Source organism: Nerophis lumbriciformis, linkage group LG37 (assembly GCF_033978685.3).
Source record: "Nerophis lumbriciformis linkage group LG37, RoL_Nlum_v2.1, whole genome shotgun sequence".
Classification (NCBI taxonomy): domain Eukaryota; kingdom Metazoa; phylum Chordata; class Actinopteri; order Syngnathiformes; family Syngnathidae; genus Nerophis; species Nerophis lumbriciformis.
In genome coordinates, this window is record NC_084584.2 from 11,569,032 (window position 1) to 11,585,000 (window position 15,969).

A 15,969-nucleotide genomic window follows, 5' to 3' on the forward strand; every position below is an offset into this window, starting at 1 on the left:
TGGGAGCCCCCCCAAAAAAAAAGAAGAAAAAAAAAAGAAATAACTAAATAGTTACTTTTCACAGTAACGCATTACTTTTTGGTGTAAGTAACTTGAGTTAGTAACTGAGTTACTTTTGAAAAAAGTAACTAGTAACCAGAGGTGGGTAGTAACGCGCTACATTTACTCCGTTACATCTACTTGAGTAACTTTTGGGATAAATTGTACTTCTAAGAGTAGTTTTAATGCAACTTACTTTTACTTTTACTTGAGTATATTTATAGAGAAGAAACGCTACTTTTACTCCGCTACTTTTATCTACATTCAGCTCGCTACTCGCTACTAATTTTTATCGATCTGTTAATGCACACTTTGTTTGTTTTGGTCTGTCAGACAGACCTTCAAAGTGCCTGCCTTACTGGTGACGTTTCACTCCGTTCCACCAATAAAATGCAGTCACTAGTGACGTTTGACTCCGTTCCACCAATCAGATGCAGCCACTGGTGACGTTGGACCAATCAAACAGAGCCAGGCGGTCACATGACCTGACTTAAACAAGTTGAAAAACTTATTGGGGTGTTACCATTTAGTGGTCAATTGTACGGAATAAGTACTGTACTGTGCAATCTACTAATACAAGTTTCAATCAATCAATCAAAAGTGTGAAGGAAAAAAGACACGTTTTTATTTCAACCGTACATCCCGTCAAAAGCCTAAAGACTGACTGCACAGTTCCTGTCTTCACAATAAAAGTGCCGCTCCATCGCGCCTGCACTTACAAAATAAGAGTCTCCGAAAGCCAGCGCAAACAAGCTAGCAAGCTACGGAATTTGCCGCCAATGTATTTCTTGTAAAGTGTGTGAAAATGAATATGGAAGCTGGACAAATAAAATGCCAAAAACCAACCACTTTCATGTGGTATTAGACAGAAAGGAGGAACTTTTCTTCTCCTCCATTTGAAAACGTGGACGTTACCAGCACTACTGTCTGATTACAATCAATGCAAGTCATCAGAATCAGGTAACACACCAACTTATATTCTTGTCTTCATGAAAGAAAGGAATCCGTATGTTAAACATGCATGTATATTCATTAAAACACCTTTAACATGTAAACAAAAACGGCAAACTATATATATATATATATATATATATATATATATATATATATATATATATGTTACTCATCAGTTACTCAGTACTTGAGTAGTTTTTTCACAACATACTTTTTACTTTTACTCAAGTAAATATTTGGGTGACTACTCCTTACTTTTACTTGAGTAATAAATCTCTAAAGTAACAGTACTCTTACTTGAGTACAATTTCTGGCTACTCTACCCACCTCTGCTAGTAACTAACTAGTGTGGATAGAGGCAGATATGATTAAGAGTTCTTTCTTTTTAGATAGCCATGTTAGAGTAGCGCCTACTATTTTTCCTTTGTGTAATCTACCAGATTCTCTAGACATTTCAGATGCCTGGTTAAGGGTCGTAAACCAACGGAATGTGAAGAAAAATCCCCACGTCTCTCTTATCAGTGTTGTGTGAAATGAGTTGCTTTTTCCTTTGGAATGCAGATCAACTCGAGCAGCCGATACGAATGTATTGATTGAGTTGACCTCCCAAAGCTTTGGAATAAAACTACAATATTCCAAAACTGACTTGACGGTCCTTCTTACTCAGCATATATGTCATCTAAAGAACTTGGGATTGATCAGTAACTTAGATTCTCTGGGAGGAAGAACTGGTCCGACGCAACACTAGTTACTGGTTTTCAGTAACTAACCCAACACTGTAGGTCGGGGCATTGGGACGCCCGAGTTGCGACGATTTGATTATTGAAAAGGTTTTTTTGTGCGGTTCCTGAAAAATGATAGAATATTTGGTTTCTACTTCCAGCACGTTCATGTTGTTACGTAGGAAAGTATTGTCGGCACGAGTTGAAAACAACAAACAAAAAACTGTCAGATGTTTATTACAGTAAGAATAATCTCAGCATAAAAAAGGGGCACGATCTTGTAAGAAAACAATAAAATATTTCCCTTTTTTTAATGCGTGAACTTTGCACCCGGCCTCCCAATGAATGAATAAATGCTACAGAACGTTAAATAAAAAGTCAAACCTTCAAGAGACTGGCTCATACAAAATGGCCGAGACATTTCTCACCGCCTCTCTTAAAATATATATATTTCTCTTTAAATGTGTTGGAAAAGAAAAGGTTTTTACACGGCGGGAGTTTGGACCCGCCCGAGTCGACGCGACGCCGGTGAACCTGTTGCACCGCCGCGTGGATCCGCCGACAAAAGAGAGTGAAAGGGTGCGAGCGGAACATCTATGGCGGCTGAGGAAGAAGAGGATAATGTGCCAACTCGCCCCCCCTTCCTCCCAAACCATCTACATCTTTCTTTCAGTTCCTTGTTGTCATGGTTACAGAGGAAAGCAACATCACTGCAGGGCCCCCCTGATCAGCAGAGGTCCTTCATCAAGGCGGATCTGTCCCAAAAGACGCGGCGGCGACTGGAAGCGATTAGGGCGACAATGTACATTAGGAGGCGCGCGTGTGCGTGTGCGTGTGTGTGTGTGTGTGTGTGTGTCACAGGTTCTCTCCGGGCTGGTACTGCGGCTCGGTGGCGGTGAAGTAGTCCTCCAAGAAGGACTGCAGGTACTCGAAGGTGTGCCTCTCGTCGGCCTCCCGCCGCCAGCACTGCAGCATGAGTTCGTGGAGCGAGGCGGGGCTGCCCGGGGCGCAGGCCATCCGGTAGCCGCGCTCCACCTGCTCCAACACCTCGCGGTTGTTCATGCCTTGGAGGGACGGGGGGAGAGAGGGAGGGGGGCACACGTGTCGCATACAGATAAGGACGAGCACATCATTAGGTACACCCCTGCTACTTCCATCACTTCCAAAATAAGAGCGCCACTGCAAATAATTCTACCATTATTGAGTTATATGCTTATAAGATTATTTCACATGAATTCAATCATCTTTTTTTTTTTTTTTTTTTCCATTTACACCTTGCAGCATCAAAAAATTGTTTTCAAGAAGTTGCAGGAACCTTGGAGAATCTCCAAGGTTCCTGCAAGGGCTTCTAGAAAACACATTTTTGATGCTGCAAGGTGGAAAAAAAAAAAAAAAAAAAAAGATTAGAGAAAAAAAAAGTGTAAAAAATAGCTAAAAAGAAGTTAGCATGCTAACGTTAGCATCCCTGATTTACACCTTGCAGCATCAAAAAAAATATTTTCAAGAAGTTGCAGGAACCTTGGAGAATCTTCACAGTTTCTGCAAGGGCTTCTAGAAAACAATTTTTGATGCTGCAAGGTGGAAATGAAATAAATAATAAAAAAAAAAAGATGATTACAGAAAAGAAGTGTAAAGAATAGCTAAAAAAAGTTAGCATGCTAACATTAGCATCCCTGATTTACACCTTGCAGCATCAAAACATTGTTCTCAAGAAGTTTTTAGGGCTTCTAGAAATGCTTTTTTGATGTTGCAAGGTGTAAATGAAAAAAAAAAAAAAAGAGAGAGAAAAAAGTGTAAAAAATAGCTTTAAAAAAGTTAGCATGCTAACGTTAGCATCTCTGATTTACATCTTGCAGCATCAAAAAAAATGTTTTCAAGAAGTTGCAGGAACCTTGGAGAATCTCCAAGGTTCCTGCAAGGGGTTCTAGAAAACATTTTTTGATGCTGCAAGGTGTAAATGAAATAAAAATTTAAAAAAAAGATGATTACAGAAAAAAGTGTAAAAAAATAGCTTAAAAAAAAAGTTAGCATGCTAACGTTAGCATCCCTGATTTACATCTTGCCGTATCAAAACATTGTTTTCAAGAAGTTGCAGGAACCTTGGAGAATCTCCACAGTTCCTGCAAGGGCTTCTAGAAAACACGTTTTTGATGCTGCAAGGTGTAAATGAAATAAAAATTTAAAAAAAAGATGGTTAGAGAAAAAAGTGTAAAAAATAGCTTAAAAAAAGTTAGCATGCTAACGTTAGCATCTCTGATTTACACCTTGCAGCATCAAAAAATTGTTCTCAAGAAGTTTTTAGGGCTTCTAGAAATGTTTTTTTGATGCTGCAAGGTGTAAATGAAAAAAAATAAAATAAAAATGATTAGAGAAAAAAAGTGTAAAAAATAGCTTAAAAAAAGTTAGCATGCTAACACTAGCATCCCTGATTTACATCTTGCCGCATCAAAACATTGTTTTCAAGAAGTTGCAGGAACCTTGGAGAATCTCCAAGGTTCCTGCAAGGGCTTCTAGAAAACACATTTTTGATGCTGCAAGGTGTAAATGAAAAATGAAAAAAAAAGATGATTAGAGAAAAAAGTGTAAAGAAAATAGCTAAAAAAAAAGTTAGCATGCTAACCTTAGCATCCCTGATTTCCACCTTGCAGCATCAAAATGTGTTTTCTAGAAGCCCTTGCAGGAACCTTGGATAATTTCCGAGGTTCCTGCAAGGGCTTCTAGAAAACACATTTTGATGCTGCAAGGTGGAAATCAGGGATGCTAATGTTAGCATGCTAACTTTTTTTATTTTTATTTTTTTAGCTATTTTTAACACTTTTTTCTCTAATTCCCCAGCCATACACCTTAGAGCTTGGTTTTCATTGAGGGCCACATGGCAGTTATGGCTGCCATCAGAGGGCCGCTTGTAACAGTGAATAATGTATGAATATGCCTCTGGATTTCATTATTAATTATATAAATTGTTTTAAGTACACTGTCCATTTTACAGTAAAAACTTTACATTTACAAAATTTTACTGTAAAATTTAGTGTTTTTTTAAATTTTTTCCAACATTTTACGGTAAATGGAAAATGTTTTTTGAGAGGTTTTTACATAAAAAGCTGGCAGCTTAGTTGCCAGAATGTTTGTGTTAAATTGACATTGTTTTTTACAACACTATATTGTTCATGGAAAAACAGTACAAGTTTATTCTGGCAACTTAGCTGCCAGTTTTTCTACTGTAAAAACAAATGTATCGTTTTTCCATTTACAGTAATAAACTGTTAAAAACAACAACCGTAGATTTTACAGTCAAAATATGGCAGATAAGTCAACAGAATTTTAACGACAATTTGTTTTCAATTTACAGTAATATGCTGTAAAGAACAACGCAACATTTATTGTCATTTATATTAATTTGATGGGTAGTGTGATGTCAAATCATAAATCAAGCAGATATTTAGGTATTTATTTTTATTTAAACAAAAACATTTTTTTAGCTATTTTTAACACATTTTTGGCAGATAAGTCGACAGAATTTTAACGCCAATTTTTTTTTCAATTTACAGTTATATGTTGTAAAGAACAACGCAAAATGTATTGTCATTTTTATTAATTTGACGTAAAATCATAAATCAAGCAGATATTTAGGTATTTATTTTTATTTACACAAAAAAATGTTTTTAGCTATTTTTAATACTTTTTTGGCAGGTAAGTCAACAGAATTTTAAGGCCAATTTTTTTGCAATTTACAGTAATATTCTGCAAAGAACAACGCAAAATGTATTGTCATTTATATTAATTTGATGGGTAGTTTGATGTAAAATCATAAATCAAGCAGATATTTAGGTATTTATTTTTATTTAGACAAAAAAATGTTTTTAGCTATTTTGAACACTTTTTTCATAGATAAGTCAACAGAATTTTAACGCCAATTTTTTTTTCAATTTACAGTAATATGCTGTAAAGAACAACGCACAATTTATTGTCATTTTTATTAATTAGATGTAAAATCATAAATCAAACAGATATTTAGGTATTTATTTTTATTTACACACAAAAAAAAATTGAGCTATTTTTGACACTTTTTTGGCAGATAAGTCGACAGAATTTTAACGCCAATTTTTTTTTAATTTACAGTAATATGCTGTAAAGAACAACGCACAATTTATTGTCATTTTTATTCATTTGATGTAAAATCATAAATCAAGCAGATATTTAGGTATTTATTTTTATTTAGACAAAAAAATGTTTTTAGCTATTTTTAATACTTTTTTGGCAGATAAGTCAACAGAATTTTAACGCCAATTTTTTTTGCAATTTACAGTAATATGCTGAAAGAACAACACAAAATTTATAGTCATTTATATTAATTTGATGGGTACTTTGATGTTAAATCATAAATCAAGCAGATATTTAGGTATTTATTTTTATCCATCCATCCATTTTCTACCGCTTATTCCCTTTGGGGTTGCGGGGGGCGCTGGAGCCTATCTCAGCTACAATCGGGCGGAAGGCGGGGTACACCCTGGACAAGTCGCCACCTCATCGCAGGTATTTATTTTTATTTAGACAAAAACATTTTTTTTAGCTATTTTGAACACTTTTTTTGGCAGATAAGTCAACAGAATTTTAACGCCAATTTTTTTTCAATTTACAGTAATATGCTGTACAGAACAATGCAAAATGTATTGTCATTTTTATTAATTTGATGTAAAAATCATAAATCAAGCAGATATTTAGGTATTTATTTTTATTTACACAAAAAAATGTTTTTAGCTATTTTGAACACTTTTTTGGCAGATAAGTCAACAAAATTTTAACGCCAATTTTTTTCAATTTACAGTAATATGCTGTACAGAACAATGCAAAATGTATTGTAATTTTTATTAATTTGACGTAAAATCATAAATCAAGCAGATATTTAGGTATTTATTGTTATTTAGACAAAAAAATGTTTTTAGCTATTTTTAATACTTTTTTGGCAGATAAGTCAACAGAATTTTAACGCCAATTTTTTTGCAATTTACAGTAATATGCTGAAAGAACAACACAAAATTTATAGTCATTTATATTAATTTGATGGGTAGTTTGATGTCAAATCATAAATCAAGCAGATATTTAGGTATTTATTTTTATTTAGACAAAACATTTTTTTTAGCTATTTTGAACACTTTTTTTGGCAGATAAGTGAACAGAATTTTAACGCCAATTTTTTTCAATTTACAGTAATATGCTGTACAGAACAATGCAAAATGTATTGTCATTTTTATTAATTTGATGTAAAAATCATAAATCAAACAGATATTTAGGTATTTATTTTTATTTACACAAAAAAATGTTTTTAGCTATTTTAAACACTTTTTTGGCAGATAAGTCAACAGAATTTTAACGCCAATTTTTTTTCAATTTACAGTAATATGCTGTAAAGAACAACGCAAAATGTATTGTCATTGATATTAATTTGATGGGTAGTTTGATGTAAAAATCATAAATCAAGCAGATTTTTAGGTTTTTATTTTTATTTAGACAAAAAAAAATGTTTTTAGCTATTTTGAACACTTTTTTGGCAGATAAGTCAATAGAATTTTAACGCCAATTTTTTTTAAATTTACAGTAATATGCTGTAAAGAACAACGCAACATTTATTGTCATTTATAGTAATTTGATGGGTAGTTTGATGTAAAATCATAAATCAAGCAGATATTTAGGTATTTATCTTTATTTAGACAAAAAAATGTTTTTAGCTATTTTTAACACTTTTTTGGCAGATAAGTCGACAGAATTTCAACGCCAATTTTTTTTTCAATTTACAGTAATATGCTGTAAAGAACAACGCACAATTTATTGTCATTTTTATTAATTTGATGTAAAATCATAAATCAAACAGATATTTAGGTATTTATTTTTATTTAGACAAAAAAAATTTTGAGCTATTTTTAACACTTTTTTGGCAGATAAGTCGACAGAATTTTAACGCCAATTTTTTTTTCAATTTACAGTAATATGCTGTAAAGAACAACGCACAATTTATTGTCATTTTTATTAATTTGATGTAAAATCATAAATCAAGCAGATATTTAGGTATTTATTTTTATTTAGACAAAAAAATTTTTTTAGCTATTTTTAACACTTTTTTGGCACATAAGTCAACAGAATTTTAACGCCAATTTTTTTTCAATTTACAGTAATATGCTGTAAAGAACAACGCACAATTTATTCTCATTTTTATTAATTTGATGGGTAGTTTTATAAATCAAGCAGATATTTAGGTATTTATCTTTATTTAGACAAAAAATGTTTGGAAAGTATGATGATATACTGTAATATTTGTCCCTATATTGCAGTGGTTCTCAAACTGCGGTATGCAGGCTCCATCTAGTGGTGCGCCAAGGAATCACAGTCTTTTATTTTCCTAGAGTCAAACACGGTGTTACTGTTCAAACTGGGTGTAATGTTACCATTGCCGAAAATATGAAATAAAACCTCGGCCTTGTTTATTAATGAATACTTAGGCTTACTACGTACCGTATTTTCCGGACCATAGGGCTTATAAGGCGCACTGCTGATGAATAGTCTATTTTCGATCTTTTTTCATATATAAAACGCACCGGATTATAGGGAGATTAAAGTAGTCATATTATTATTTTATTTTTCCAATTTTAAAAGACTTTGTTGTGGTCTACATAACATGTACTGGTGGTTCTTTGGTCAAAATGTTGCATAGCTAACTGTTTTAATAACATTCAGACTTTACTTCAATCAAGTACGGAGCAGCATCTCCTCATCCGTGGCTCACTAGTGCAACAACAACGCCCGAAAATGTGTCCCGTGAAAAACCGAAAAGTTCCTCGGGTGAATAATGTAAACTCACGACACCGGTATGTTTTAGTGCTTTCATGGCGCGTTTACTGACAGATATAAGTAAGAACTTTACACTACTTTATATTAGAAATGGCAACAGTGGAGGATGAATGTCCCATAACAAGAAGATAGAGAAAAAGAAGAAGCTTATCGACTACGGACTACAATGACGAACGCGCATACATTTTCAGGATTTATGCAGATCCCAAATCCAAATCAGCATGTACCAAAAGGCCAGAAAAGTTGCTTTTGCATAATATTGCGAAACATAACGCCAGATAATATCTTACCTTATACACACACCATAATAATACTCGTCCCCCCCGCAACCCTGAAAGGGATAAGCGGTAGAAAATGGATGGATGGATGTTTAATGCGCCGACAATCCATCAAGCGGTGTGGCTTCATAGCTTACCTAAGTCCTACTAAAACATTTTGACGGATTTTTGAGCACCGCGTGTAATGTTCTATATTCTAAACGGAACATATAACATGTTGGTTTTGTAAACTAGAATCATATTGCCATTATAGTGCAGTCTACACTTGTCTCTTATGTTTGACTGCCATCTACTGGTCACACTTACCATTACACAATGTACAAAAAAAATAACTTTAAGGTCGGTAAGCTCAACCAAAATTATTCCGTATATTAGGCGCACCGGGTTATTGAGTTTTTTGGGGGGGAAATGGATTTTAAGTGCGCCTTATAGTCCGGAAAATACGGTAATGGATTTTTTTTTTCATTTTGACAGAAAAAATATATGTACTGCTTGAAATTGCATCCCTTTTAAACTTTAATAGTATCCAATACTGTAACAAATGTTACAATACATCATCATACTTTCCAAAAAATGTTTGTCTAAATAAAAATAAATACCTAAATATCTACTTGACTTGTGATTTTACAGCAAACTACCCATCAAATGAACAAAAATGACAATACATTTTGCGTTGTTCTTTACAGCATATTACTGTAAATTGAAAAAAACTAAAAAAAAATTGGCGTTAAAATTCTGTTGACTGAGCTGCCAGTTTTTGACTGTAATATTTTTGTTTTTAACATTTGTTTTTACGGTAGAAAAACTGGCCGCTGAGTTGCCAGAATAAAAAAAAAGAACTTTCCACGAACAATATAATGTTGTAAAAACAATGTCATTTTAACACAAACATTCTGGCAACTAAGCTGCCAGCTTTTTACGTAAGAATGTTGATATCGTGGGAAGGGGTTTACCTGACACATGAAACGTGACAAATTGGCCACTTCAGCCTGGGATGGGAGTAAAATGTTGAATTTGATAAAACAAATGTGTTCTGTGGCAACTAAATCTTCCACCACAGGCTCAGTTGCTATGTAGAGTGGCACTTTCCATCATTTTCAGCAGACTGCATTGCAAAATGATGGACCCACCCCTCTTCTTTTCACTAGAGATCCACCCAGGAGTGGGGCCGTATGAAACCATTCTCTACCATACTCACGCACAGAAGAAATATGTTGTATAAAATAATGGAGATTCGTTTGTGTGAAGTTTTTGCGTTCGAGTTTTGTGAAAAATTATCAGTGCAGAAAAATTCAGTGTAAAAAAAGGCAGTGTAAAATATTTAGTGTAAAAAAAATTCAGTGCAGGTAAATTTGCTTCAAAACATTTCAGTGTATGAAAAATTAATTGCAGATCATTTCAGTGCAGAAAATATGTTGTTTCATGACTAAAGACCCACTTCTGGTCAATTAAGTACTAAGTACTAGTAAGGAGCTGTACTAAGTAAGTGCAAAGTACTAAGAACCTGTACTAAAAAAGTACTAGTAAGTACTAAGAAACGGTACAAAGTAAGTACTAAAAACCTGCACTTAGTAATTATACTAAGTACTAAGAAGCTGTTCTGAGTAACTACTAAGTATTAAGAACCTGTGCTAAGTAAGTACTAGTAAGTACTAAGAAGCAGTACAAAGTGCTAGTAAGTGCTAAAAAATGTACTAAGTACTAGTAATAAGCTGTAATAAGTAGATACTAAGTGCCAAGCACCTTTACTAAGTAATACTAAGTACTAAGAGTTGTACTAAGTACTATGTACTAAGAAGCTGTATTATGTACTAAAAAGCTGTACTGAGTACTAAAAAGCTGTACTAAGTACTATGTACGAAGACGCTGTACTAAGTAAGTACTAAGCACTAAGATGCTGTACTAAGTACTAAGCATTAAGAAGCTGTACTAAGTACGAAGAAGCTACATTAAGAAGCTGTACTAAGAAGCTGTACTAAGTTAATACGAAGAAGCTGTACAAAGTAAATACTAAGATGCTTTACTAAGTAAATACTAAGAACTAAGACACTGTACTAAGTAAATACTAAGAAGCTGTACTAAGTAAGTACTAACAAGCTGTACTAAGTAAATACTGAGAAGCTGTACTAAGTACTAAGAAGCTGTACTAAGTAAATACTTAGACGATGTACTAAGTAAATACTAAGACACTGTACTAAGTAAATACTAAGACGCTGTACGAAGTAAATACTAAGAAGCTGTACTAAGTAAGTACTACCAAGCTGTACGAAGTAAATACTTAGACGATGTACTAAGTAAATACTAAGAAACTGTACTAAGTAAATACTAAAAACTAAGATGCTGTATTAAGTACTGAGAAGCTGTACTAACTAAATACTAAGAAGCTGTACTAAGTACTAAGACACTGGACTGAGTAAACACTAAGACGCTGGATTAAGTAAATACTAAGAAGCTGTACTAAGTACTAAGAAGCTGTACTAAATAAATACTAAGAAGCTGTACTAAGTACTAATAAGCTGTATCGAGTAAATACTAATAACCTATACTAAATAAATACTAAGACGCTGTACTAAGTAAATACTAAAAACTAAGACACTGTACTAAGTAAATACTAAGACACTGTACTAAGTAAATACTAAGATGCTGTACTAAGTAAATACTAAGAACTAAGACACTGTACTAAGTAACTACTAAGACGCTGTACTAAGTAAATACTAAGAACTAAGACGCTGTATTAAGTACTAAGAAGCTGTACTAAGTAAATACTAAGAAGCTGTACTAAGTACTAAGACACTGGACTGAGTAAGCACTAAGACGCTGTACTAAGTAAATACTAAGAAGCTGTACTAAGTAAATACTAAGAAGCTGTACTAAGTACTAAGAAGCTGTACTAAGTACTAAAAAGCTGTACTAAATAAATACTAAGACACTGTGCTAAGTAAATACTAAGATGCTGTACTAAGTAAATACTAAGTACTAAGAAGCTGTACTAAGTAAATACTAAGAAGCTGTACTAAGTAAATACTAAGACACTGTACTAAGTAAATACTAAGATGCTGTACTAAGTAAATACTAAGTACTAAGACACTGTATTAAGTACTAAGAAGCTGTACTAAGTAAATACTAATAAGCTGTACTAAGTACTAAGACACTGGACTGAGTAAGCACTAAGACCGTGTACTAAGTAAATACTAAGAAGCTGTACTAGGTAAGTACTAAAAAGCTGTACTAAGTACTAAGAAGCTGTACTAAGTACTAAAAAGCTGTACTAAATAAATACTAAGACACTGTACTAAGTAAACACTAAGATGCTGTACTAATACTTAGACGCTGTACTAAGTAAATACTAAGAAGCTGTACTAAGTAAATACTAAGAAGCTGTACTAAGTATTAAAAAGCTGTACTAAATAAATACTAAGACACTGTACTAAGTAAATACTAAGATGCTGTACTAAGTAAATACTAAGTACTAAGAAGCTGTACTAAGTAAATACTAAGAAGATGTACTAAGTAAATACTAAGACACTGTACTAAGTAAATACTAAGATGCTGTACTAAGTAAATACTAAGTACTAAGACACTGTATTAAGTACTAAGAAGCTGTACTAAGTAAATACTAATAAGCTGTACTAAGTACTAAGACACTGGACTGAGTAAGCACTAAGACCGTGTACTAAGTAAATACTAAGAAGCTGTACTAGGTAAGTACTAAAAAGCTGTACTAAGTACTAAGAAGCTGTACTAAGTACTAAAAAGCTGTACTAAGTACTAAAAAGCTGTACTAAATAAATACTAAGACACTGTACTAAGTAAACACTAAGATGCTGTACTAATACTTAGACGCTGTACTAAGTAAATACTAAGAACTAAGACACTGTACTAACAAGTAAGTACTAAGAAGCTGTACTAAGTAAATACTAAGATACTGTACTAAGCACTAAGACACTGTATTAAGTAAGTACTAAGCACTAAGAAGTTGTACTAAGTAAGAACTTAGAAGCTGTGCTAAGTAAGTACTAAGATGCTGTGCTAAGTACCAAGAGGCTGTACTAAGTTTCAAGTACTAAGACTAAGTACCTGGGTATGGCACGCGTCCCTTAGTGATGAGTTCAGTGAGCAGGATGCCAAAGCTCCACACGTCAGACTTGATGGTGAAGCGTCCGTACAGAGCCGCTTCAGGAGCCGTCCACTTGATGGGGAACTTGGCCCCTGAAACCATGGCAACAACCCTCAAGTTGCATCATCACGTTATGGAGACGACACACACACACACACACACACACACACACACACACACACACACACACACACACACACACACACACACACACACACACACACACACACACACACACACACACACACACACACACACACACACACACACACACACACACACACACATCCTGTTACCTTGTCTGGCCGTGTACTCGTTGTCCTCGATGAGACGTGCCAGGCCGAAGTCGGCGATCTTGCACACCAGGTTGTCTCCCACCAGGATGTTGGCGGCGCGCAGGTCGCGGTGGATGTAGTTCATCCTCTCGATGTACGCCATGCCGGCCGCGATCTGCACGCAGGAGGCGGAGCCATGTAAGGACCAGGCGTGCATTAGTAATAATATTATTATTATTGTTCACCTGTGCCGCCATGTCCACCAGCTGGGGCAGCTTCAGGTTCTGGCCCTCGCCGTCTTTGAGGAAGTCCAGCAAACTTCCTGGGGGAGGAGTCAGAAAGTTAGCGCACACTCATGCAAAATGGCGGAAGTCCCGGGATTGAACGTCGGACCCTGCAGAGAAGCACGACAACATTGAAATTCATGATCATCATCAGGTGGCACCCTGTTGCTAGGCAGAGTTCGGAGGGCTCCATCACTTCTGGGAAGTAGTATTTATACTACCTCTTTATTTATGTGCCTCTTTAACAGAACTCTGTCCTCCCTCTCTTCTTTCATTAAAAAAAAAAAAAAAATTAAAAATAAAAGCTAGCTTGATGCTAACATACATTGGATTTTCTATTGACATGCTACAGATTAGCATTAGCGATTTTACATGGCAATTTCAACACCTCCAAATTTGTTAATGAAAACTACAACTAAGATCCACGTGAAAATCCAACACCTGTCCTCCCTCTTTTCGTTCATGTCTAGTTAGGATGGGTACCGAATCCGGTACCTTTTTTTTTTAGGACACCAGATTCCTGCCGGTACTACCAGGAACCGATTTAGGTCAAATCCAACGGTGCCATGTTACAAAACAGAACAATACTAGCCGGCTATTCGCACTTTGAAATTTGGCGATCATTCAGCATTAAAAAAAAAGAAAAAAAGAAAGAAAAAAAAGATAGCTTGATGCTAACATACATTGGATTTGCTATTGACATGCTACAGATTAGCATTAGCGATTTTACATGGCCATTTCAACACCTCCAAATGTGTTAATGAAAACTACAACTAAGATCCACGTGAAAATCCAACACCTGTCCTCCCTCTCTTCGTTCATGTCTAGTTAGGATGGGTACCGAATTCGGTACCTTTTTAATTTTGGGACACCCGATTCCTGCCGGTACTACCAGGAACCGATTTAGGTCAAATCCAACGGTGCCATGTTACAAAACAGAACAATACTAGCCGGCTATTCGCACTTTGGCATTTGGCGATCATTCAGCATTAAAAAAAAATAAAATAAAAATAAAAATAGCTTGATGCTAACATACATTGAATTTGCTATTGACATGCTACAGATTAGCATAAGCGATTTTACATGGCAATTCCAACACCTCCAAATGTGTTAATGAAAACTACAATTAAGATCCACGTGGAAATCAAACACCTGGTGCGTAATAGCTACAACACTTGCAGTGTTAACACTTTTTAGGGCGCAACAAAAGACCCGATTCAGCAAAAAACTGAATCGAGTAAATACTAAGAAGCTATACTAAATAAATACTAAGACGCTGTACTAAGTAAATACTAAGAACTAAGACACTGTACTAAGTAAATACTAAGACACTGTATTAAGTAAATACTAAGACACTGTATTAAGTAAATACTAAGACACTGTATTAAGTAAATACTAAGATGCTGTACGAAGTAAATAGTAAGAACTAAGACACTGTACTAAGTAAGTACTAGAAAGGTGTACTAAGTAAATACTAAGATGCTGTACTAAGTACATACTATGACGCTGTACTAAGTAAGTACTAAGATGCTGTACTAAGTACCAAGTAACTGTACTAAGTACTAAGAAGCTGTACTAAGTAAATACTAAGATCCTGTACTAAGTACTAAGACACTGTATTAAGTAAGTACTAAGCATTAAAGTAGCATTAAAAAAAAAGTGCTAGCTTGATGCTAACATACATTGGCTTTTCCTTTGACATGCTACAGATTAGCATTAGCAATTTTACATGGTAATTCCAACACCTTCAAATGTGTTCATGAAAACTACAACTAAAATTCACGTGGAAATCCAACACCTGGTGCGTAATAGCTACAACACTTACAGTATTAACACTTTTTAGGGCGCAACAAAAGACCTGATTCAGCAAAAAAGTGAATCGAGTAAATACTAAGAAGCTATACTAAATAAATACTAAGACGCTGTACTAAGTAAATACTAAGAATTAAGACACTGTACTAAGTAAATAGTAAAACACTGTATTAAGTAAATACTAAGATGCTGTACGAAGTAAATAGTAAGAACTAAGACACTGCACTAAGTAAGTACTAAGAAGGTGTACTAAGTAAATACTAAGATGCTGTATTAAGTACATACTAAGACGCTGTACTAAGTAAATACTAAGATACTGTACTAAGTACTAAGACACTGTTCTAAGTAAGTACTAAGCATTAAAGTAGCATTAAAAAAAAAGTGCTAGCTTGATGCTAACATACATTGGATTTGCTATTGACATGCTACAGATTAGCATTAGCGATTTTACATGGCAATTCCAACACCTCCAAATGTGTTAATGAAAACTACAACTAAGATCCACGTGAAAATCCAACACCTGGTGCGTAATAGCTACAACACTTAGTGTTAACACTTTTTAGGGCGCAACAAAAAACCCGATTCAGCAAAAAACTGAATCGAGTAAATACTAAGAAGCTATACTAAGACGCTGTACTAAGTAAA

General features: G+C 34.6%; 1 protein-coding gene across 3 annotated transcripts in view; it reads right to left on the bottom strand.

Moving 5' to 3' along the window:
- Positions 1-1,936: 1,936 nt before the first annotated feature.
- yrk (Yes-related kinase) overlaps positions 1,937-15,969 on the bottom strand; it is a 64,613-nt gene continuing 50,580 nt past the window's right edge. For all 3 annotated transcript variants that reach the window (XM_061931003.1, XM_061931000.1, XM_061931002.1), the window contains 4 exons: positions 13,474-13,550; positions 13,250-13,403; positions 12,914-13,045; positions 1,937-2,779 (listed from right to left, as the gene is read on the bottom strand). In XM_061931003.1, coding sequence (XP_061786987.1) covers positions 2,571-2,779; positions 12,914-13,045; positions 13,250-13,403; positions 13,474-13,550 — 572 coding nt within the window. In that variant the 3' untranslated portion in view covers positions 1,937-2,570. The remainder of the gene's footprint in view (positions 2,780-12,913; positions 13,046-13,249; positions 13,404-13,473; positions 13,551-15,969) is intronic.